The 25674-nt window shown below is 52.8% G+C and overlaps 1 protein-coding gene across 1 annotated transcript; it reads right to left on the bottom strand.

The window, feature by feature from the left end:
* Window positions 1-370: 370 nt before the first annotated feature.
* Window positions 371-23957, bottom strand: LOC123344884 (zinc finger protein RFP-like). Its single transcript, XM_044981375.1, has 7 exons — window positions 23541-23957; window positions 21061-21155; window position 20762; window positions 20244-20474; window positions 18753-18775; window positions 10945-11060; window positions 371-1068 (listed from the first exon to the last, which is right to left on the bottom strand). The coding sequence occupies exons 1-7, from the start codon at window positions 23955-23957 to the stop codon at window positions 557-559; spliced, it is 1395 nt and encodes a 464-aa protein (XP_044837310.1). The 3' UTR covers window positions 371-556.
* Window positions 23958-25674: the final 1717 nt, after the last annotated feature.

Below are 25674 nucleotides of genomic sequence, written 5' to 3' on the forward strand. Positions count from 1 at the left end.
AGGCTTTAGTGTAAAAATGTACAATCACACCAGAAGGGAATTGTTTGTAATGTTTTATTTACAGTAAGTTGCTGGAAAGTAGCAAAGTAAAAGGAGCTGAGAAGGAGCTTTAATAACCACAGCATGGCCAGGAGATCCCCAGCTACTGAGAACAGTGGCAGGAGCTCTGGCTGGGAGACCCCCATGAGATCTAATCCCACAGATCTGTACAAAACACTCCCTGCTGCTGCTGCTTCTCCCCAACCCCCCTAACTCTGATTGATTCATGCTGTGTCCTTGCCACCCCCACCTTCGCCTGCCCCCTGCCCGGCTGTTAGTGCTGCCCCCTGCCAAGCCCCCACCTCTGCCCCTCAGGGCCCCTCTGCCCCTCCTGCAGCTTCAGAGGTTCTTCCCCCCTCTCATCCCTGGGGCTGCCGAGAGGGTGGGGGAGGCACTTCCAGGGGCCATAGAGATAAGGAGCCAGAGGCTGGGTAGATGGGAGTCCTGCAGGGTCATAGAGACTGGGCTGTGCGAGGCAAGAGAGGTTGAGTTCTGGTTCCCCCCTCAACTGTGTGTCTCAGGGACACAGTCTGAGCTGGGATCCCCCCACCCGGAACCAGGGTCGGATTCTCCCCCCAGGGACGGAGCCCGGCGGGAAAGTGAAGATCGGGGCCTCGTCACCAACATCGATAAATGTCACCTGCCCCCGGTCACAGTCCAGACAAACCCGGGTCCTGCTGGGGAAACGGCTCAGGGGCAGGGGGGTCACAGGGGAGGTGAGAGCCTGGAACCGATTCCCCAACCACCTCACAGCCCAGATCCCCACCTCAGGGCTATAGCTGATCTCTCCCTTCCTCCTCACAGACTCTCTGGCCACCCCCACAGCCCAGTATTGCCCAGCCCCCACCTCCACCTCCCAGCAATGTCTCCCTGAGGTGAATCCCTCACAGCCCAGCACACACGGCGCAGTGTCAAATCTCTCAGGGTTGTTGGGCAGTCGCTGCCATGTGTCTTCCCATCTCACACTTTTCTGATCCTCAGACAGGACGAGTTCGGGATGAGCCGTGTCTGGATCCAGAGTCACATTCACTGGAGAGAGAATCAGAGTGTTAGGGGCAGAGCTCAGCCCTGGGGGAGTCTGGGGCCATTTCTCACGCTCCCCAGCAGCCCCGTTCTGGCTGGGACAGTCCCGGATCCCAGGGAACTGCCTCTGTCCTGGGCACCTGAGTCTGAGCAGAGATGTCACTGCAGCTCCTCAGTCTTTGTAATGGGTCCCACTTCATTAGTTTCTCATTTATCACAGAGGATTCAGCTCCCACATCCTGCTGCTGGTGCTGCCCCATTCCCAGCAGCACAGACACAGCCAGGAAGGCGTCAGAAGCTTTTATTGAGGGAGCAGAAGTGGCAGGTACCAGCTTTATACCGCAGAGGGAAGCTCCCTCCCCTAATGCAGCCTCCAGTCCCAGGCCAGGGAACAGAGAGGAAGGTGCAGCATTGGGGAGGAGCTGCTTAAAACCATACAGTAGGTGGTAGCACCATCTCCAGCCTAGAGGGAAAGGAGGAGCTGCCAGTCTCACAGGAAGAGCATCTCCCCAATCCAGGAAGCAGTGAGCAGTGAGGGAGCCCCAATGGGGGAGCCCAGCGCTGCCCAGAGGAAAGGCAGGATGTTGGAGAAGAGCGATGGGGAGATCCCCTGCACCGCGGTGAAGCAGAGGGATGTGGCAGCAGGGCCGGCTCTAACATTTATGCCGCCCCAAGCAAACAAAAAGAGCGCCGCCCGACCCCTCCCCGAGCGTTGCAGCGCCCAAATCCCCACCCCCGCGAGCGCCGTGCTGCCCAAGCCCCCCACCCCTCCCGAGCACCGCATTGCGCTGCCCAAGTCCCTGCCCCCCCGAGCCAGGGCCGGTTCCAGACACCAGCCCACCAAGCACGTGCTTGGGGCGGTACCTTGGGAGGGGGCGGCGCTCGGGGTTTGTTTTTGGTTTTTTTGGTTTGGCCGGGCAGCGCTAGGGGGAGGGGGCAGGACTTGGGCGGCGCGACGCGACGCTTGGGGGGGCGGACGGCTTGGGCAGCGCGGCGCTCGGGGGGACGGGGATTTAGGAGGCGTGACGCGATGCTCGGGTGGGGGCGGGGACTTGTGCGGCGCGACGTGACGCTCGGGGGGGCGGGGACTTGGGCGGTGCGACACTCGGGGAGGGGTTCAGCGGCGCAGCGCTCACAGGGGCAGGGCAGCGCTCTTTTTGTTTGCTTGGGGCGGCATAAAGGTTAGAGCCGGCCCTGCCCCGAGTGTCGTATCGCCCAAGCCCCCCACTCCTCCCGAGCACCGCACCACGCCACCCAGGTCCCCACCCCCCGAGTGCCATGTTGCCTAAGCCCCCCACCCCTCCCGAACGTCGTGCCAACCACATCCCTGCCCCCCTGAGCGTCGCGTCACCCAAATCCCCGCACCCGTGTGTCGTATTGCCCAAGTCCCCGCTGCACCGAGTGTCACGTCGCGCCGCCCAAGTCCGACCCCCTCCCCCCAAGCGTTGCCTGGCCAAACCAAAAAAACCAAAAATAAACCCCGAGCGCCGCCCCGTCCCAAGGTGCCGTCCCAACCACGTGCTTGGTAGGCTGGTGTCTGGAACCGGCCCTGTGTGGCAGAGAGCTCTGTTCGCGTGTGACTCAGTTAACAGTGTTTCTGTTCATCAGAATGGGCATGAACTCAGCACTAAGGGTGGTGTCAGGACTCTTTTTGTGTCCCCACCCCCTCCGTGGTCCTGACTGAGGCCCTGCCCCCTGGCCAGGCTGGGAGACTTGCCCGCTATGGAGAGCCCCTGACACTCCACCTGCCCTGGACATGGGTCCATGGGCCTTTGACAGCAGTCCCCAGCCCATGTCCCCACTCTCCGGGGTGCACCACCCTGGGCAGGTGGAGGATCCAGGGCTCCCCATTGCAGTCCCTGGATGGCAGCCTGGTTCTGGCTTCTGGCCTGGCCAGGGGGCAGGGCCTCAGGGAAAGAGAGCAGGGGTGGCGCCACTGAGAGAGGCCAGCACCAGGGAGAGATTGGTGCTGCGGGCAGGGGCACTACATAGTGTGGCAAAGTACCTTCTCAGTCTCCCCAGCCTCTGCTGTTTTTAGCCCTGGTGAGACAGGCTTGGGTAATGCAGTCCCCCTTAGGACTCAGGGGAAGTCTGTTCCCTGTCTCTCCACCAGTCTTGTTTAAGGTATTTTTACCCTGCCTTGTGGGAGAGCGTACTGCCACTCCTCCTGGAGAGGCTCGCTGCCTTGCTGCTCCAACACTCCTGGCAGCCGGGCTCCTTCTCCCTCTGCTCCCCCTCAGCTGATTCTAATTTGCTACCTTGGTAACCCTTTCTCAGCTTAACCCGATTGACCTGTAGTTGCCTCCCAGTTGATAAGGAGGAGGGCCTTTTAACCCTCTGGGACTGACTCCTACCCCCCCTTGCAACTGTCTGTCCTGAGTTTATCACATATCACCCCCACCCCCCGCTCAACACTACAGGATTGGGCTACTTGGGTCGGCAAACAGTGTACCCTTGAAAGGCCATCCGCGTTGCCATGCTTGCTTCCGGACCTATGTTGTACTCTGAAGTGGAAGGGTTGTAGCAACAGGAACCACCTTGTTACTCTTGCATTTTTCTCTTTGTTTTGGTGCATCCACTTCAGAGGAGCATGGTCCGTGACAAGGGTAAACCTCCGTCCGAGTAGGTAATAGCGAAGACTTTCTATGGCCCACTTTACGGCCAGGCATTCCTTCTCTACTACGGCATATTTACGTTCCCTGGGCAGGAGTTTCCTACTGAGGAACAGGACTGGGTGTTCTTCTGCTCCAACCAGTTGTGAAAGCACCGCTCCCAACCCAACCTCAGAGGCATCCGTTTGCAAGATAAACTCCTTCTCCCAGTCCGGAGCTATCAGCACTGGGTCGGTGCAGAGCACGGTCCGCAGATCTGCAAAAGCCTCCTCAGCTGCGCTAGACCATCTCACTATGTCCGGGCCACGGGCTTTCGTTAGGTCAGTTAGCGGGCATGCCCTGGTGGCGAAGTGGGGGATGAACCACCTGTAGTACCCCACCAGCCCCAGGAATGCTCTGACCTGTTTCTTCTGGACAGGTCGGGACCAATTCTGTATTGCCTCTAACTTGTTGAGTTGGGGCTTCACCACGCCCCTCCCCACTATATACCCAAGGTATTTGACTTCTGCTAGCGCATATGGAGGGATTTGGAGGGATTTGCAGTCAGCCCCGCCTTCCTCAAGGTGTCCAGGAGTGCTTCTACCTTCCCCAAGTGCGTCTCCCAATCTGGACTATGTATAATGACGTCATCAAGATAGGTGGCCGCATACCTGCCATGTGGGCGCAACAGTTTGTCCATGAGCCATTGGAAGGTTGCAGGAGCCCCATGTAAACCAAAAGGGAGGACAGTGTATTGATACAGTCCCTCTGGTGTTGAAAAGGCCGTCTTCTCTTTGTCGGCCTTGGCCAAGGGAATTTGCCAATAACTCTTAGTCAGGTCAAGGGTGGACAAAAATCGTGCTTTCCCCAGTCGGCCAATTAACTCATCTATCTGGGGTATAGGATACGCATCAAATTGGGACACCTCATTCAGTTTCTGAAAGTCATTGCAAAATCTCATACTGCCATCCGGTTTAGGTACTAGGACCACTGGGCTTGACCATTGGCTATGAGACTCTTCAATGACCCCTAACTTCAACATTTGCCTGACTTCTGTCTTGATCTCTTCTCTTTTTGCCTCTGGGATCCGGTATGGCTTGACATTCACCTTCACTCCAGGCTCTGTGAGGATGTGATGGTGAACCTCAGTAGTCCTGCCTGGCTTTTCTGAGAACACGTCCTGCTTGCGTTCGATCATGTTGATCACCTCCGCTCGTTGGTCAGGGGCCAATTCTGGGGATATTCCCACTTGGCTAGGCAGGTTGCTCTCGGGAGGAGGTCACCCTATAGTGACCACATGAGCTTCTCTGTCTTGCCAAGGTTTCAACAGGTTTATATGATAGATTTGTTCCAGCTTCCGGCGTCCGGGCTGTTGGACTTTGTAATTGACCTCTCCAATAGCTTCTATTATCTCGTATGGCCCCTGCCATCTGGCCAGGAGCTTGCTCTCCGCTGTGGGTACGAGTACCATCACACGATCTCCCACCTGGAATTTTCGGATCGTCGCTTGGCGATTGTAGTATGTTTGTTGGACCCCTTGTGCCCTCTCCATGTGTTCCCGCACTATGGGAGTGACTTGGGCTATCCTGTCTTTCATCTGCAACACATGCTCGATGAGGTTTTTCCCTGGGTTCAGCTGTTCTTCCCAACTTTCTTTGGCAATGTCCAGTATGCCGCGGGGGTGGCGACCATTTAACAGTTCGAACGGGGAAAACCCAGTTGAAGTCTGAGGCACCTCCCTGATCGCAAACATTAGGTACGGTAGCAGGGTGTCCCAGTTCCTCCCATCCCGGCTCACCACCTTTCGTATCATGTTCTTCAATGTTCTATTAAAATGCTTGACGAGGCCATCGGTCTGCGGATGATAGACTGATGTCCTTAGGGTCCGTATGTGGAGCATTGCACATAGATCCTTCATTAATTTAGACACAAAGGGTGTTCCTTGATCCGTCAGGATCTCTTTGGGTATTCCCACTCTAGCAAAAATTTGGATTAATTCTTTAGCTATGGTCTTGGACGTAGTGTTCCGTAGGGGAATGGCCTCGGGGTATCGGGTGGCATAATCTAGCACCACCAGTATGTGCTGATGGACTAGGGCTGATTTTTTTTAACGGCCCTACTAGGTCCATAGCTATTTACTCAAAGGGGACTTCAATAATCGGGAGAGGTACCAAAGGTTCCCTTAAGCGTGGTCAGGGCCCATGTAACTGGCATTCCGGACAGGAGGCACAATATCGTCGGACCGCCGCATATATTCCAGGCCAAAAAACCTCTGCAGAATTCGATCCAGGGTTTTATCTACCCCTAGATGTCCCCCGAACAGATGGCTGTGGGCTAGCTCCATCATGCCCCTCTGATGTTTCTGTGGTACTAGGAGCTGTTCCACGACTTGCTCTTGGATACGGACTACTCTGTACAGCAGATCCTTCTTGATCATATAATACGGCCCTGGGCCCTTGGCTCTCCCTTCCACAGGGAGCCCATTCACCTCCACTACTTCTTTGCGAATGTTCTGGTATACTGGATCATTGGCCTGATCCTGTCCAAAATTCTCTAGTGAAGGTCCAATTTGCCCAAACTCAGGGGGTTCTATTTCCCCCTCCCCCTCAAGGGAGGTCCCTGGGGAACTGGGCCCGGCTGCTGGCTCCCCAACCTCCTGCCTAGTCCCCTTGTCAGTCGGGCCAACTCTCTCCCCTACGAGTATAGGCTTCTGGTTCTGGGTCAAGATTCTCATTCCCCTCCTCTTATCTGCCCTCCTTTCTCGCCGAGTCTTCCTGGTCTTCCCAGGGGGCAAGAATAAATCCTGGGCAAATTCTTGGAAGGCTGGGGGGTTGCTAACTATCGAGGCCATCCCATTGCTCTCTGGGGTGTTATCTTCTTCTGACTCCCCTCCAGGAAGTAGACTGCCAAACCCTGGGAAGTCTCGTCCTATGAGGACTGGGTAGGGGAGTTTTCGGACCACCCCTACCATTACCTTAGTGGGGTTTCCCCGGACTTCTATTTTCACTGGGATGGTCTGGTAGTAATTGACATCCCCCTGGACACAGGATATTCCTGTGCGCTTGGCCCGGGATAGTTGATCATACCCGACCAGCTTTCCCGAGACCAGCGTGACTGCACTTCCTGAGTCTACTAACGCGGTGGTCTTTATACCATTCATTTTAACTTGCCTAGTATATCTATGAGGGACCATCGCTACCCCTACTAGACTTATCAGGTCACATGACTCTTCTAGATTTCCCAGGTCGCATTGCATGGGCTCCTCTAGGTTTGGGCATTGGGCAGCTATATGCCCTATCTCTCCACATGCATAGCATCGGTACCCTCCTTGGGGCAGCCCCTTATTTTTTGGGCTGTGAGCCCTTACCCCCCGAGTCTTTCTCTCCCAGTCCCCAAGTCCCTCCGACTACTCTGGCCGCTCTTCGTCCTCCTTCTTCCCTGCCATAGTTCGGCCCGGAGCTACGGCAACTCGGGCCCTTGGTACATAGACTTGCCTCCTATTCTGGCACCTCCCTTCCCCAGTGGTCCGAGAGAGTTCCTGCACTGCTAGATGTCTCTCTACGAGGGCAACTAGCTCATCATAGGAGGAGGGATCATTTTGACTGACCCATCCTCGTATGTCCGGCGGTAGCCCTCTCATGTACCTGTCCACAACTATGGTTTCCACGACTTCCTCGGGCCGGCGGCTCTCGGGGCACAGCCACTTCCTGGCCAGATGGATCAGGTCAAACAGCTGGGACCTCGGGGCTTTGTTGACTCGGTATTTCCACTCATGGAACCTCTGCACCCTTATAGCTGTCGTCACGCCCGACCTCACCAGGATCTCCGCCTTTAGCTGGAAGTAATCTGAAGCTGCTTCTGTTGTCATATCAAAATATGCTTTCTGTGCCTCCCCACACAGAAAAGGTGCCAGGATACTGGCCCACTGGTCTTGGGGCCAGGCCTCCCGCTGGGCCGTCCTCTCAAACGCAAGGAGATATGCCTCCACGTCATCATCCATCGTCATCTTCTGTAAGTAGTGGCTTGCGTGCAGGGGCCGAGTCCCATGGGGGCCGTGCGTTAGGGTGGTCAGGGCCTTTAGCTGGTTCACAACCTCATGCAAGGTGGCTCGATCCTGAGCTGCCTGGCTCATCAGGAGTTGATTTGTCTCCTGCTGTATTCGCACCGCCTCCTGCTGGGCAGCCATCTGCACCCTGGTAGCTTCTTGTTGGGCCGCAGTGGCCTGCACCAATGCCTTCACTACATCTTCCATATGTTTTTATTTTTTTTATTTTTTAGGGGGTGCTTTACCCTGCCCCGAGATGGTTTGCCACGAAGTCTCACTCACATCCCACACTTGACACCATGTGTGGCAAAGTACCTTCTCAGTCTCCCCAGCCTCTGCTGTTTTTAGCCCTGGTGAGACAGGCTTGGGTAATGCAGTCCCCCTTAGGACTCAGGGGAAGTCTGTTCCCTGTCTCTCCACCAGTCTTGTTTAAGGTATTTTTACCCTGCCTTGTGGGAGAGCGTACTGCCACTCCTCCTGGAGAGGCTCGCTGCCTTGCTGCTCCAACACTCCTGGCAGCCGGGCTCCTTCTCCCTCTGCTCCCCCTCAGCTGATTCTAATTTGCTACCTTGGTAACCCTTTCTCAGCTTAACCCGATTGACCTGTAGTTGCCTCCCAGTTGATAAGGAGGAGGGTCTTTTAACCCTCTGGGACTGACTCCTACCCCACTCTTGCAACTGTCTGTCCTGAGTTTATCACAATAGATAGGAGCTGCTCAGCTGCCCTGCCCTAAGCACAGATACTGCCTGCGATGCTCCACACCTGCCCAAGGCAATGTGGCCCTCTTTCCCCAAACTATGCCCATGCTAAAAAGTGTTCTGGTCATCCCACCTTTAAAAGTGTGTGTGTGGGGGGGGGGAGACATGGGCTCCTGGATCGCCTTACCGTTTAATGTGTTATTTTTAGGCTGTATGTGTCATGGTCGCTGTCAGTTTGGTTGGTAACTTTAGCTACAATCTCATGAAGACGTTTTCTCTGGAATTTTCTCATAATTTAAAGGCAATCTTCACCCGCAAACTCACCCTGTCTGTGTGCTCCAAAGAATTCTCCTCTTTTTCTCTCCAATTCAGGCGGCAGAGTGTCTTGGGGGAGAAAGGAGAAGAGAGGTGAGATTTCAGACTTTCATATTCCCCACTCTGAAACTGTTTTATAATTATGACAGAGAAACAGACAGAGAGGCCCAGAGACACACTCAGGTATTTAATATAAAAAGGTCTGAAATCTATTTCCCCTCTCAATCAGGCATCTCTCAGCAATGGAGCCAGCAGCCTTGCAGCCTCACAACTATCCCAGGACACACAATCTGTAAGAGATTTACTTTTCCCTCCTCATCCCCTCCCTCCCTTCAGACTCCAGTTGGTTTGTCTCATTCACTCTCTGCCTTTTGTCGTAACCTAGACCCAGAGCCTGCAAAGACTTTGGCATAAAAGTAACTTTACCCACTTTGGTCCCTTTGACATCAACTGGATGTTCAGAGTTTGTGAAATCCTGGCTCTAATTGTGAGCTGTTGGGTCTGTCTACTCAGTGTCTCCACAGAGAGGAGCATGATGGGGCCTCGTCATCCATAGGCAAAAATAGGAATAATAATAAAATCATTTTATCCATGTGGACATTGAGGCGGAGGAAGACTGGCTCCATAGACCAGATTCACCCTTGTACCCACAAAAGGAGAGAGGGGAGGGGCCATTTGTGACTCCACTATTCAGTGCCTGCAGGGGCCGGTGCAGACCTTGGCACAAGCAGAGGAAGTTCTGAAGCCAGCCAGAGCTACATCCCTAGGACAATGGCCCCCGAGTGTTTAGGCCACTGTGCAGAGTGTCAGAGGCCCAGCTTTACATGGCCCACGTCCCTCTGTCCCTCATCCACCCCCTCCCTCTTCCACCCGCCATCACCACCCCGACCCCATTCCCAGCCCTCTCAGGAACACGCCTTGTGCCTGCAGCTGCTGGGGAGGAGGCACAAGAGGCGCCTGTGCTGGAGGGATCCCTCGCTGGTGGGGAGGGGCTTTCTCCTTCCCTATAGCCCATTTGCCCCAAACTGGCTGCAAACGGGACCACAATTCAGTGATGGGCTGGATCCACCTTTGAGAAATGTGCCCCATGGCTGGTGATGGGGCAGTAGACGGGGAGGGCTCTGAGCTATAGAGAGTTCTTTGCCACGTGTCTGGCTGTTGGGTCTTGCCAAAATGCTCGGTATCCAACTGACCATCATATCTGGGGTGGGGAAGGAATTTCCCCCCACATCAGATAGACAGAGAGCCGGGGGATTTTTTTCCTTCCTTCCTCTGCAGCCTGGGGCACGGGTCAGTTGCAGTTTTAACCTGGAGTCAGTGGTGGATTCTCTGTAACTTGTGTAGTGGGGCAGTTACCCTGTTCCTGGGATAAAAGGAGGTAAAAGGTGAAAAGCAGCTGAGGTCGGCTGACTGGGGAGGCAGCCACAGCTGGGGCCACACCCAATTAGGTCACAACTGGCCCTGATCATAGGGCTAGGAGCTAGGCAGGCAAGAGTCTCACTGCAGGGCTGCCTGGGAGCAGAGCACAAGGTACCTTACACAGAGCAGGGCTGGGGTGGGGCAGGCAGAGCTGGGGAGCTCTGGCCTGGCAAGTCCCCAGGCTGAGGCCTTGTTAAGGGCCAGGGATGGTACTAGGGTTAGAAAGGCAGTAGGTCCAACCCCTTTGCTAATGATGAGTGGACATTGCAGACTGCAGGCTGCCCCAGAGAAAGGGGGCTAGATGACTGGCAGTAACCACTGAGTCAAGGTGGGTATAGAGGGTTGGGATGCCCCTGGGAGAGGAGACCCAGAGTGTGGGGGTACTGCTGTGGGCAGAACCCCAAGGGAAGGGGCACTGAGGTCCAGGAGGGACATGGAGGGGCCTGAGGAAGGAGAGAAACTGGCCAGCAGTGGGCGCTCTGGAGCGGGAAAGCTAATTCCCTGACTGACCAGCAGGAGGCGCCGCACTGCTGAGTGCTCAACCAGTTACACTTGAAGTTTTAAAATCATGATTTAAGGACGTCAGTAACTTGTCCAGAGGTTAGGGGTCAATTGCAGGAGTGGGTGGGTGAGGTTCTGTGGCCTGCAGTGTGCAGTTGGTCAGACTGGATGATCATGATGGTCCCTTCTGGCTTTAAAGTCTTTGAGTCATTTCTTAATTTAACAGCATCATCTAAGTGTGAACCAATTGATCAGCACCATTCTCTTCTCAGAGGCTTATCCCAATTTCCATTCCTAGATCCCTTCTAGGTACCTTTGAACTTCCCCAGAATCTCCATTAGCACAATCGTTTTCTGGGAGAAATCACTGACTGGCTCTTCCAGTTCAGGAGAAATCTCCTCTGGCTGCTGGAACTTCCCCTTCTCACACCTGGAGGGAAACAATTTCACGTGATTATATTTTACTGTGTGACTCATTATAAGTTCTGGCTAGCGAGTCGCTGCTCTAATGGCCCTGGAGTTAGAATTCCTCAACTTCTCCCAGCCTCAGAGCAGGTTCCTCACAGGCCATGGCCAAGCAACCTTCCCTTCAGAGATCATTAATATTCTTCAACTCTGGTCTGGAGAGACCAGCTCTGGGGACAAAAGGGGAATTGAGTCTCTGTGGCCAATTTGCTCCTTGGCCACCATGCTCTGAGGGACAGGAGGTTCCCAGGTGAAGTGCTGTAGAAATCTGCCTCTAGGAACTAGACTGAGACACCAACAACCCCTTCCCCAACTCATTCCACACAGGTCTCCAAACAGCCCTCAGATGGGGAAAGGCTCTTGATCGCTGCTGCCCTGGGCTGAATAGTGACCAGGGCCCCAGCAGTGACAGGCCCATAGTCCATCCCCACAATCCTGAGGCAGCCAGTCCCCCAGGGATGTGACATCTCTACAAAATACTTGAGGTCAGTCCTTCCCACTGACTGGAGAATTCCAGAGTCTTCCGTACAAGGGTGAGCAGCCCAGAATGAAGCTGATCAGAGAGATTTGTATCCAACATGTGATCTCCCCACACATTTTGCTGTAGAGCCCTGGGGAGATGCGGTGCTACCCAGTGATGAGCTGCCAAAATACTAACAACCGGTTCCCTCCTCCTCACCCCAGGATGGGGTCATGCCCCCCCCAGGGGACTCCTGCCCCATCCAACCCCCCCATGTTCCTTGACAGCCCCCCCCGGGACCCGTGCCCTATCCACCCCCCTTCCCTGTCCCCTGTCTGCCCCTTGCCACCCCATCCAGCCCCTTCTCTCATTCCTGATGGAACCCCGGGGACCCCTGCCCCATCTAACCACCCCTTGTCTCTGTCCCCTGACTGTCCCTGGAATCCCTACCCCTAACTGCCCCCCACCACCCCATCCAACCCCTGCTCCTTCCTGACTGGCCCCCCGGGACCCTTGCCCCCGTTCAATTCCCCTGTTCCCTGCCCTCTGACCGCTCTGACACTAATCCACCCCCCCAACTCCCCTGCCCTCTATCCAACACCCCCTCCCTGCTCCCTTACTGTGCTGCCTGGAGCCGCGCCGCCCGGCCGGACCCCGGGGACCGGGGCAGGAACCGCGCCACCCAGCTGAGCTTGCGGCAGGACCCGGGGGTAGGGGCAGGAGCCGTGCCGTGCTGCCCTGCCCAGCGAGGTCGCAGCTGGACCCCGGGGGCCAGGGTCCGGCCATGACCTCGCCTGCTGGCGCGGCGCCTGGAGCCCTCCTCCCGCTGGCGCCCCCACCCTCCAGCCTCAGCCCCAGCTCAAACTCACCTGCGGGAAGCCTCTGCTTTCTTCTCAGCCCTCCCAGGCTTCCCGCGCGAACATCTGATTCGTGGAAAGCTGGGGAGGGGGAGGAGACACCGGAGGAGCATTCAGAAGAGGAGGCGGAGTGAGGTGAGCTGGGGCTGGGGGAAGGGTAGGGAGCTGCTAGAGTGTTGGGAATAGAATGTGAAATGCTGAGATTGTTTAGGCTTCTGGGACGAGCCGATAACGCTGGGAATTGTGTATAAAGGGCTGACCTTGGGCGCGCTCTCATCGGCCAGCTAACTGTAAATAGGATGATAAGTCAAACAGGTGTGTAGGATGTTAATTAGGATGGGGTTACAGCTGCGGCTGTGTATATTTAATTAACCAATTAGCAACTGTCTGATTGCTTGCCATAATGGGATATAAGAGCATGCTGGAAATGAATAAAGAACTCTCTGCTTATGATCACATGGGTTGTCAGACTCTGTCCATGCTCCTCTGCGATGCAACAAATGGTGACCCCGACGTGATTCGTATCGAATGAGGATAGTGTTGGTGGCCTGAACTGAAAAGGAGAAAGGAAGGCGCACCTGAGCTCAGTGTCGAGCGGCTAGGAGCCGCAGGGCGTCCGAAAAGAGGGGCGCACCTGAGCTCAGTGTCGAGCAGCGGCCGCAGGGCGTCCGAAGAGAAGGGCGCACCTGAGTTCAGTGTCGAGCGGCTAGGAGCCGCAGGGCGTCCGAAAAGAGGGGCGCACCTGAGCTCAGTGTCGAGCGGCAAGCCGCAGGGCGTCTGAAAAGGGAGGCATACCCCAGCCCAGAGGTGAGCAGCTAACATGGGAACCGCTGCATCAGCGGAAGAAAGGACGGTGCATGAATATTTGATGCGCATCGCGGAGCGGCAGGGAGAGAAGCTCCCCTCTGATAAGTTATCCCGTCTGCTGCGGTGGGGACGGAGAAGGGGACTTTCTGTTCAACCAAGTACAATTTTTGATAAAACTGTTTGGGAGCGGCTAGGCTCCGAACTTTGGAAGTCGGTGGCTCGGGGCGATAAGGAGGCCTTCTCCCTGAATCCAGTATGGAATAAGGCAAAGGAGATAGTGGAAACTCTCGCGGCCGAGGCAGGAGTGCAGGCGGCCCTTTCTGAGCTTTGCCGCCCAACGCCCGGAATGCCTTTTGTGTTGCCGGTTGGAGCCAGAGAGTTTTTCGGTGGTGAGGACACGGTGATACCTTTGGCTTCCAACCCCTACCCTATGGATGATGTTGCCCCTGCTACGGCCCCACTACCCTCCAATGTGGCTATCGGCCCCGACATGATTGATCCTGCTACGGTCCCGTTACCCCCCGATACGCCCGAGCCTATGGAGACAGCCTTGCCGTATGCACCCCCTCCAAAGCCATGCCGTGTCCACGGGGTCTGGGGGTGCCACGATTGCGGGGGGACAGAGGAGGCTCGGGTGGAACGTGTGCCATCAAACCCATATCCCGATTTGACTACGTTTACTCAGTTTACTCAGTTTGATGCCTTCTATAAGGAGATGGAGCGCCAGGGTCGACAGCTGCAGCATATGTGTGATAAGTTGGACCAATTGGAAAGTTTTCCACCTGGATCATCGCGGTCGCATCTTCACAAGTGCTTTCATTCAACTCGCCCCCCCGCCCCGCCTGGCCCCGGGGACCCTCCAACTGGAGACCCTCCGGATCCGGTACAGCACTGGCATGGGGTTTTAAGAGAAGCCATCCTTGAAGGTCTAACACCCGAGGCCTTTCCGGTGATTACGCCAGACCCTCAACACCCTAATCATAGACGGTGGGCCCCTTTGGACTGGAAGTTGATCCGTGAGGCACAGAAATCGATCATGGCTTATGGACTAGATAATCCGTATGTACAGTCTATCATTGAACAGGTATTTGTTGGCCAAGCAATGTGTCCGTACGATGCGATTAAGCTAGCTGATATGCTTCTTACACCTACACAGAAACTGTTGTGGAAAGATGATTGGGCTAAGAGAGTTGACTTGGCTCTTGTCCGCAATTTGGATTTACCGGATGATGATCCTCGGCGCCTGGCCACTGCTGATATGTTTTTGGGAGCAGGTCGCTTTGTTGACCCGCACTTGCAAGCTCGCCTTGAGCCCCGGATCCTGCAGCAATCACAGGAACTAGCTTTGGCTGCCTTTAAAGCGGTGCCCCAGATGGGAAAGCCGGTCCCTCCCTACGCTAAAATTACACAAGGCCCATCGGAACCGTATTCCACCTTTTTGGATCGCCTTCGAGAGGCTATTGATAGATCTCCCAATCTGACGCCAGAAGCCAGAACTGCAGTTGGACTTGATCTTGCCACCCAGAATGCAAATCCCACTTGCCGCCGTATATTAGCCACCTTGCCCAAGACTGCGACCCTGATGGAAATGATTGAGGCATGTGGTAGGGCCGCTATGCTTGAGGAGACGGATAAGGCGGCAATTCATGCTAAGGCACAGGCCTCTGCACTGGCCGTGGCGTTACAACCCCTGCTCGGGGGACAGCGGGGGGCTAGAAGACCGACCCGGCCAGCCGGCCCCTGTTTTGGTTGTGGAAAACCCGGGCATTTCCGGCGGGACTGCCCTATGCAAAATGGGCAGCGGGCCTCTGATGTGTCACCTGAAGCTGCAACTGGCGCTTGCACACGATGTGATAAGTTTGGACATCGCGCCGCCGACTGTTGGGCGCGTTACACGAAGGATGGAACACCGCTGCCGGGAAACGGATCACGGAGCGCCCCTCGGAGGAGCGCGACGACACAAGTGCCTCCACCCGCCAACCCGGCTGCCTGGAACACCTCACCGGAGCAACCCGTGGCAGTGCCGGAGTGGACTTGGCCACAGCGACAGATGTAGTTTTAGAGACTGACGAGGTTCAAGTTCTTCCTTCCAACACCGATGGTCCATTAGGATTTGGACTGAGTGCCCTTTTGATTGGCCGTTCGTCGACATCGAAACAAGGTATTTTTGTTTTGCCTGGCCTTATTGATGCCGACTATACGGGGAATATTGGGATAATGGTACGTGCCCTCTGTCCCCCTGTGACTATAACTGCTGGTACACGTCTTGCTCAGTTAATACCTTTCAAGGGATGTGTGCCCCGATCGACCCCGATTGACCGCGGGTCTCGAGGGTTTGGATCCACTGGCCCTCCCCAAACTGCCTTTGCTATGGACATCACTTTGTGCAAGCCCACCCGAACTGCTCGGCTTCAGGGATCCGATGGGCGGCAGATCACTCAGGAAGCTTTTGTTGGGGATGCAATGCAGAGTGGGGTAACTGAGGCACCTGGGACGACAGAGGTAGAAGATACTGTGTTTACCTTGGAATCAGAGCACACTGAAGCGGTTGCAGCTGAGGCCCCCATGCAGAATGATGTAGGAGATGCGCCATCTAACCTAGTATCAGAATGCCCAGGGGCAGTTGTAAATGGGGCCCCTCTACAGAGCGACATGTGTCCTCAAGAACTGCCTGTGTGTGGAAAGGGAGACGAAGAGGAGCCTATGGAAGCAAAACAAACATTTCTACTGACTGCGACAAGCTCAAATGACAATCAGCGAAAGGAAACCAAGTTTGAGCTAAGGACGGAAGTGGAAAAGGATTTGTTTGAATCTGGAAAATTGGAACTTGCAAACGGTGATAAATTTTATTCAACTCCAGTGCAGCAAGAGAGTTTAGCTGTGCAGCTGGCAGATGCTGGCTCACCCATTTTTAGTATTGAAAGCTCTGGGGCTCAAAAAACATTTGTGCCTGTTACAGCTGCAGCAATTGACGCACAAATCATTGCAGAAACTGTAACGCCTATGGAAACCTCGGCTGAAATTTTAAAGCCTTTAGAAGCAGTGCCTGAAATATTATTTCCTGAACTAGTCCACGATGTTACCACTGCTCATTCGGGATTTGAGGCTGCAAGCAGTAGCAGTGAAGCAATTGCAACTGTGTTAGTATCAGAGATGTCTGCTGCAGTGGTGGATGGAATGTCTGAAAGAGCCACACGATGTACACAACCTGGGCCCCTGGAGGAAAGTTGCTTGTTTGCTATGCCAGGATTCTTTTTGTTTGATCCTCCCTGAATGATTTAATTGACTGAGATAATTTTTGCTTTGCCTGAATGTATAGGATGATGTCCTGATAATTTCCCCCGTACAAGTTGAACCACAACGGTGGTGTAAAAGAAGAAAAAACACTTACATCATTGATATTGCCAATGTCTATAAATTCCTGACTAAAAGGACATTCAGAACTGACCCTGGTAAAGAAGCAAAGAATTGCACAATGGCAGGAAAAGATTTGGGACTCCTGCTAAAAAATGTGGTATTGATTGGATTTTGGGGTTTATTTTACAATTGGATTGTAAATGATATTACCCCCCCCCCCATCACTAAACCCTGTTTTTTAGAGCCTATTTGTTTTTTGTTTTTAAAGTTTGAGAAAGCTCGGCCTAAAGGTTTGTTGAGTATCCTTAAAGGGGGGAGTTGTAGGCATAAATCTAGGTAATTTGGGAGAATGGCTTTGAATTTATGTGACCCAAAATATCTTTATGTAAAGTGCTTTTGTTAGCCTTTTTAGATTTTTGTAAATTTTGTATTATGTACTGATTATTGGCAGTTGTATGATTGTTTGATATTTGATGTAGCCCCCACGGTGGGAAAGTACAGATAGTTGTTCACAGAAGATACCAGAAAGGTAGGGGCTAGTACGGTTTAGCAAGAGGAAATATGGATCGGGCCCAGGCAGGCATGCAATAGATAGAGAACTTGAAGAGGAAAAAAGGATCGGGCCCAGGCGGCGGGCAACAGACAACAAGCTTGGAATACTGGTTGATAACCTTGAGGGTGTAGTTGATAGAAAAGGTAATTAACTACTAGCGAGTAATGTTAGGCAGAGTACAAACTTAACTCTGTGGTTGCTGGAGGGAATAGCAGTTGAATTTTGTAAAGATGCTAAAGAGAAAAGTTTTTGGTGTTTTTGAAATGTTTGTAAATAAATTTAGGCAAAGAATTTAGTTTGCAATTGTTTGGTTATAAATAATTTTGTTGCATTAGTTGAAGATTGTATATTGTGCTATGTAATTGTAATTGTATTAGGCTAAGGGTATATAAGTGGTGATTTTTTTTTTTGGGTTTAAAAGTAGAAGTTAATAGTAAGAACCCTTAAGCTGTGAATAGCTTTGAATTTAGAAGTAAGTCAGGATGCAATTGTATTATTGTAAATGATTTAATTGATGATGTAATTTTCCTTTTTTGCCTGATGGTACTAAGGGTATTTGTATATTGTATGTAATGATTGCTTGCCCAGTAGGGGTAGTTTTGTTTTGTTTTTTAGATATTAAGAAAATTGGTGTTAGCTGCATAGCATTTTAAGTACCATGCATTTATTTACAGAGTTAAATTTATGTTATGTGTTTTCTGTTTTGTTTTGTGGTGTTTGTTTGTTTCTTTTCTGGCCAGAATTGTCTTTTGTGTTTTATGTGGTTTATGTTGTGTTTTTTCTAGGACCCCCCCTCCCTCAGTGTCAGTTTGATCGCCTGACATCTGAGGGATGATTTGGTAATAGAAGTTTGCCACAAGTTGGTGTGCTATTGAGTAGGGGGGAATCCTGTAGAATTTACACCATTTATTTGTTGTGCTTTGTTTTTGTTTGGTGTTGTTGGGGTTATGTTAAGAATTGCATGGTTATATAGGTTGGCTTTATAAAGTTTTAATTTTGGTTTGTGATAGATTGTGGTGTTATGTTGTTATAAGTTGGAAATGTTTTGCTAATGTTTTTATCCCTTTTTTTTCCCCTCCTTTTTGATTTTGGGTGGAGGGGGGAAGTGTTGGGAATAGAATGTGAAATGCTGAGATTGTTTAGGCTTCTGGGACGAGCCGATAACGCTGGGAATTGTGTATAAAGGGCTGACCTTGGGCGCGCTCTCATCGGCCAGCTAACTGTAAATAGGATGATAAGTCAAACAGGTGTGTAGGATGTTAATTAGGATGGGGTTACAGCTGCGGCTGTGTATATTTAATTAACCAATTAGCAACTGTCTGATTGCTTGCCATAATGGGATATAAGAGCATGCTGGAAATGAATAAAGAACTCTCTGCTTATGATCACATGGGTTGTCAGACTCTGTCCATGCTCCTCTGCGATGCAACACTAGAGCTTTTATTAAATTTAAAAGTCCTTTTGGAACTAGTTGTTCCTCCAGGAACAACCGGTTCTAAACGGGCTTCTGAATTTAACTACCGGTTCGCGCAAACCGGTGCAAACCGCCTGCAGCTCACCACTGGTGCTACCCTCATCATCAAGCTCTTTCCCAGCATTGTGGAGTGCGAGGGAGCCACATACCTGCTCAAGGTGGTTCTGACATCCTAGAGGAGAGAGAGACAAAAGAATTTCAGTCCTCTCTGACACACACACACAGGGGATCCCAGGGAAGGGGTTTAGGAAGTATGGGGGAAGAGACCCTGCCCTGGCCCCAGGGCCATTGATTCCCTGAGCTAATGGGGCTTTTCCATCTTTCATATCTCTGTGACTCTGCTAAGAATAATACTCACTCAGAGGTCAGCAATGCACATGCCGTGTTACACTGAGATCTCTGACTGCTGGACTCCAGTGCTTATGATTCAGCAGCCCGCTACTCCCTCTGTGGGGATCTGGCATGTTTCTAATGATGAGTGCCGGTTTCCAATTGTCCCTGGGGGTGCTCAACCCCATGGCCCACCTCCACTCCACACCTTTCCCCAATGCCACACCCCAACCCAACTCTTCCCACTCCCACTCAACCTCAACCCTGTCTCTTCCTCGCCTCCTCTTGTGAGCTGACATAAATATAAAGGAAAGAGTAACATAAAATACCTCCTTGCAGCTGTACTGAATCGCTTTACCTCTAAGGGGTTAAGAAGCTCAGATAACCTGGTTGGCTCCTGACCAGAAGGACCGATAAGGAAAGAAGATACTTTCAAATCTGGTGGGTTGGGGGAGGTTTTGTTTGGGCTCTGTTTGTTTGTTCCCTCTCCTGATAGAGAGAGAGACCAAGCAGGTACAACATCTCCTGAAAAGCTACCTGAAATGATCCAGCTAAGATTACAAAAATTCTTACTAAGGCAAGGAAATGCGTTAGGTTATTTTTTTGTTTTAGCTTGTGAATTTTCCCTATGCTAAGAGGTAGTTTTATTCCTGTTTTTGTAACTATGAAGCTGAGTCCAGAGGGGAGTCCTCCGTGTTTTAAATCTTTTTATTATCCTGTAAAGTTACCTTCCATCCTGATTTTGCAGGTGTGATTCTTGTACTTTTTTCTTTATAATCAAGTTCTTCTTTAAAGAACCCAATTGATTTTAGTGTCCTAAAGATAAGGGTCTGGTCTGTACTTACATTAAAGGCAATTGGTTGGTATATTATTCTCAAGCCTCCCCAGGAAAGGGGGTGAAGTGGCTTGGTGGGATATTTTGGGGGAATAGGGATTCCAAGTGACCCATCTCTGAATTTTTGTTTAAATCACTTGGTGGTGGCAGCAAGGACAAGGAAAGGAATTTGTGCCTTGGGGAAGTTTTTAACCTAAGCTGATGGAATATAAGATTAGGGGGTCTTTCATATGGGTCCCCACATCTGTCCCCCAGAGTTCAAAGTGGGGAGGGAATCCTAACATGAGCACACTCCCTCCCCGCTCCTCCCTCTCCCTCCCAGCATCTCCTGCACACAGTGGAACAGCTGATTGCAGCAGGCAGATGGTGCTGGAAGAAGGAGGAGGAGTTCATCGGCAGGTCTGACAGTGGGTAGCACTGAGGGGGAGAGCTGGCTGTCCTGGAGCACCCACCTATGTTTCTCATTCAGTCTCACCTGTAGGAATTCACTCGCTGGCTTCTGACACTTCCCCTCCACCTCACTGATCAGCTCACTCAGACGGGAAATCTGCTCGGAGAGTTTACTGACATTTTCATTCTGGATCCTCACAATCTTCTTGTCCAACTTCTCCAGCTGGGCCAGCAGGAGTCGCTCTTGTTCCTCCAGGAACTGCTGCAATTGCTGAAATTCAGACACCATCTTCTGCCTCTCGGTTTGCGTTTGTTTCTGTATGAAATAGGGCAAGGGTTGGTCAGGGACATATGGACGGAGCCCAGGATCCTTTCATGGAGAGCTGAGTGTACAGGAGGGTGATTTTCATTGAAAATCCTAAGATTTTTGACATTTGACTCTACCCTGTGGGTACTAGGCAGGGGATTCTCTCACACCTTCCTGTTCGCCCCTGTATCTCTGTGAAAGGGATGTTTCTCTGTCAGTCATGGTCAGCATCTTCTGTTATTTATGGTCTGTGGAAATTCAGACCCAGAGCAGCAGGAGGCACGACTCAGCACTACACTAACAGAGATGTCAGGGGAGTTAAAAGAAACAAATGTTTTAAAAATGCACAAAATGTCTAGACCCAGTGGACAAGCACTTCATGGAGATATTTGTGTGAATTCAGGCAAGCCACAAGGGCTACTCATCAACGGAAATGAAAGCTTAGGGCTTGTCTACACATGAATCAAACCCAGCAATCCGTGATCATGGAGAAACACACACAAGCCCATGTTCACGTAGGCCACACAGGAGTCTGCCTCCAAACAGACGTCCCACTGCCAGTCCCACAGCTGATTCATAACAACAGGCACCTAACAGATATTCCCGGCAATTCCTCTCTCCAGTCGCTTTCAATCCCAGCACCTTTTCTCTCTCTTCCCTCAGAGTTTTCAAATGGGACTGGACTCTTTCCTGAAGAAACAGAAATGATTTGGGAGGTTTCATCTGGATAGTTGAGAGGTGCTTGGAAGTGGGTGTTTTTCTACCTGAAACCCAAGATGACTATGGTTCTAATTGCTTTGCGACATCAGGACCACCAAGGTGATGAAACCTCATTAATGGAAACTAGTAGAGTGTCACATTCAGACTCGTTACCAATTCTGCTTCAGTGTTTTTAGTAATTAGCAAGAGATCTCAATTATACCCAAGCTTTACTGGTATTTGTGAATTGATTAATGGTACAGAGCATAATAGGGCACTGGAGTCATATGTGGGTGAATCAATAAACCTGTTTTTTGAAGGTTTAACAGACAAAGTTATACAAATCTCAGAAGCCACCTGGGTTTCAATATGGGCTGGGATTTCAGCCCTGAAGCCCTGGGGTTGTACTGGTTGGGCAGAGATGATCTAAGCACCAGGGCAAAACTCGTGAGATGTCGGGAGGCCATTCGTCTGGTTTGAAGCTGCACAGTCCAGTTTTGTGCAGCACTGTCCCTGTCCGGCAGGGACTCAGCACTGGACGTGGCTTTGTCTGGTACAAAAGGGAGAGGAGGAGACTGAGGATGCAGGAGGACACCCGTGAGGGTGGGGGCAGGGCTGGGGTGGCACCTTCATGCAGAATGATGCAGGCGGGTGGCACGCTGGAAAAAACGGTGGTTAGGGTCCACACAGGGTGACTGATACTGGTGAGGACGGGCCCATGCAGGCAGGCGTGGGTATAGCCGATGTTCTGGGGATGCCTCAGTGACCTCCCTAATTACACATGATGCAGATTTGTATAAAGAACGGGTTGGGGGTTGCCCCAGTGCTGTCCTAACCCCTCTCCATGCAAATCCCCCCTGGGCAGGTCCCCACGCTCCCATTCCCTGGTAAAGATCCCGGAAGCAGTGCATTCTGGGAGATTTCAAAAGGCTGCCTGGTGGGCCTAACAGAACAGCTCTGGCTGGTCCTTGCCCACGTACACAACACAACAGGTCAGACTGGCTCCGGTCAGCTCTAGCCTGGAGTTGGTTTTGCTACAACTCAGTTTAATCCCAGTGGTACTTGGTATGGACCTGAGCTGTCTGGAGCCCTTTTGTGTGGGACTGAAGGTGCTCGGGGTCCCACGCAGCGTTTAGCCCAGTGATCTCCTCTAGTGCAGGCCGGCAGCATCTGAGTTTAACCCCTCGTGGAGCAGCACCGGAGTTCAGAATCCCAGTGAGAAACCTCCTCTCCCTGGTGGGCCTGGGACCTTTATCAAGGCGTCTCTCCCTCCTAACAGACACAATTCATCACTGGGTGGGGCAGATGCTAAGATGGCAGCATGGCAAAGTGATTCAGGCCTTGGACTGGGTCTGGGGAGATCTGGGCTCTATGCTAAGCTCTGTCACTGACATGCTGGGTAACTGTGGGCAACTCGCTGCCCTGCTTTGTGCCTCAGTTTCCCTTCCCACCTTTTGTCTAGCTAGACCAGTGGTCACCTACAAGTCGATTGCGATGAACTAGTTGATCCTGGAGATTCTCCCAGTCGATTGCAATCTCTGGCAGCTGTGCGGCACTCCCAGAAGGGGCCAGCTTGCCCCCGCAGCCTGGGGTGAGGGCAGGGTTCTCTTCACAGGGCTCCTGCCTGCAAGCACCGCCCCCGCAGCTCCTATTGGCCAGAAATGGGGAACTGTGGCCAATGGGAGCTGCGGGAGTAGTTCCTGCAGAGAGGGGCAGCGTGTGTAACCACATGCTCCCCTCCAGGGGCCACAGGGGCACATTGGCCCCTTCCAGGAGTGGCGCAGGGTCGGGACAGGCAGGGAGCCTGTGTTAGCCCCGCTGCTCTACTGACCGGGAGCCACCTGAGGTAAATCAGTGTCGCCCAGCTGGAGCCAGCTTCCCTCACCCCCTCCTGCATTCCAACCCCCTACTCCAGTCCTGACCCTCCTCCCAGAGCCAGCACCCTGTGCCCTCACCTGCTCCCCAACCCTCTGCCCCTGCCTGGAGCCTTCTCCTGCTCCCAACCCCCTGCCCCAGGCTCAGCCCAGAGCCCCCTCCCGACTGCAAACCCCTCGGCCCCAGCCCAGAGCCCGCACCCCCACCTGAATCCCAACCTCCTGCCATAGACCGGTGAACGTGAGTGAGAGCAAAGGAGAGAGGGGGGGTATGGAGTGAGTAGCGCTTCTGTGGGGTGTGGGCAGATCCTGCTTTCAAGATTTGATATTTTGCCTCTGTTGCCGCGCTGCCAGATCATTAATTTTGTTACAGCATCTCCTGCACAATGAAGACTTTACAGGCTGAATGATGAGTCACACCCGTGACAGGGAACTCTCAGTGAAATTATCCTGTCATTAAACCCCAGAAGTTAACCCATTAAATTTCACAGCAATTCCCTACCTTGTACTCCTGGGCAGCCTCCTCGATGGGGACCACCGTGTGAGTGCGGTGAGCCCGGGATCTGTCGCACACCACACAGATGGGGGTTTGATCCGCTTCACAGAACAGTTTCAGAGCCTCCTGGTGTCTCTCACACACCCCGTCCCCTCCTGCTCCTTTTGCCACCTGTAAACTCAACTGCTTGACGAGTACTAGGATATTTACCAGCTGCCTGTTGGGCCTGAGGTTTCTCTGTTGCACAGTTTCTCTGCACTGAGGGCAGGAGGCGGCTGTATCGGATCCCTCCCAGCACTGGCTGATGCAGGCTCGGCAGAAATGGTGTCCACACTCCAGAGTGACAGGTTCTGTGAAATACTCCAGACAGACGGGACATGTCGCTTCCTCCTGGAGCCTTTCCATGGGGTTCTCTGCAGCCATGGCTCCCTCTGGGCAGTTGGTAACAGGCTTTGTTTCAATTTCCTGAATTCAAACTATGCCCTGCCTGCAGCAGCAAGGGGGTGTTTCCTTGCCTGAAAATGACTCCTGCTGTTTGCAGAGCAGGAAAGACCCAACCAATTTCACTCCTGGAGGCTTTAGTGTAAAAAGGTACAATCACACCAGTGCCAGGTAACTTTCAGTGAAATCAGCCTGTAATTAAAACCCCAAAGGGCTCCAGGCCTGCAATCAGCCCCTGAGCTGGTGGGGAGGGTCACTGAGGCATCGCCCTGTTAGGCTGAACCTGGAGGAGCAGGAGCTGGGTGTCTAAGGAGTGAGTCAGGCTGGGCAGAATTTTGTTTATAATATATAATTTTGACAGATAATCTTTATTTTAAGCAATTTTTATATTTATCGATTTAAACTTTCACAGCTGCATGACAATCTGGGTTTTAAGCATTTTATTCCAATTAAAATGTTCACGTTTGTGGGAAATTATGGGGGGATTAGACAATATTTTGGTTAGACCAGAACTATTTAATGACACTGGACACTGAGAGTCAAAAACGTTGAATCTTTAGAACTGTTAAAATTGTCTGTGAGCAGGTAAATCTCCTCCCTCCCCCAGCAGCTCCCCCAGGGCAGTAACCCAGTGTCTCCCCCCCCACCACACGGACCGAGGCTGAAAGTCCATCTGATGGTGGCTCAGGGGCCTGTGGAATGTGCTGGGAGCTCAGCCTGGGCCCTAGTGGGGCAGGTGCCCCTGTAACACAACCACTCCCAGCAAGGCCCTGCCCCCATTTTCTCCCTCTTTGTCAGTCCAGGCAGAGACCAGGGACTGCAGGGAGACCAAGCTCCTGTCCCCCAGGTGAGGGCTGGGGCCCAATGGCCGAGGGCAGCAGGTGTGCGGGGAGCTCTCACTAGGGGCTGCAGCCACCATCTGATGTCCGGGGCCTCCAGTCGCAGCAGCTGCCAGTGCCTGGTAGTGGTGGCAGCAGCTGGGAGCCCCAGGCCCTTTGAATTCGCCCCAGCAGGCTGCAGGGATCCTAGGCGCACGCGCTGGATGGGTGTAGTGGCCCATTAGGGGAAGGTGAAGCCCCGGACCCTGGCAGGAGCCATGCTGGGCGGGGAGGGAGGAAAAGCCCTGAACCCCGGCAGGAGCTGCACTGGCCAGGGGTGGGGAGAAGAAGCCCCGGACCGTGGTAGCTGGGCAGGTGGTTGGGCAGAGTGGGTAGGAGAAGCCCTGGACTCCAGCAGGAACCACGCAGGGTGTGGTGGGAGGCAGAAGATGTGGGGCTGAAGCCCAACCCCCTTCTGTTCAGAGATGGCCTGAGTCCCTCTCTCTCCCCTGCCCCCTGCTCGGAGCTGCCTCTAACTCTCAGGCTGTAGAGAAATTCAGCCCAAATCTACTCACCTTGGTATCTCCGTTTCCCCCCTCACCACATAGCTATGAAGGGATTCAGCTTAGGAGGCAGAGTCAGCATTAGCTGCATTTGGCAGGTGGGATCTAGGGCACACAGAGGTGAAGTGACTTTCCCAAGACCAAAAATTATACAAACCTGCTGCCTATGTGCAGGAGCCATGTGGCTAGGGGGCATCCCCCTATCCTGGTGCCCTTGAAGGAGCAGAGTGTGTGTGTCTAAGGAAGAATAGTCAGGCTTGGCAGAATTCTTTATATATATATACATAATTAACAGATAGTATTGCAGCTAGTTTTAAG

This window comes from Mauremys mutica, chromosome 12 (assembly GCF_020497125.1).
Source record: "Mauremys mutica isolate MM-2020 ecotype Southern chromosome 12, ASM2049712v1, whole genome shotgun sequence".
Classification (NCBI taxonomy): domain Eukaryota; kingdom Metazoa; phylum Chordata; order Testudines; family Geoemydidae; genus Mauremys; species Mauremys mutica.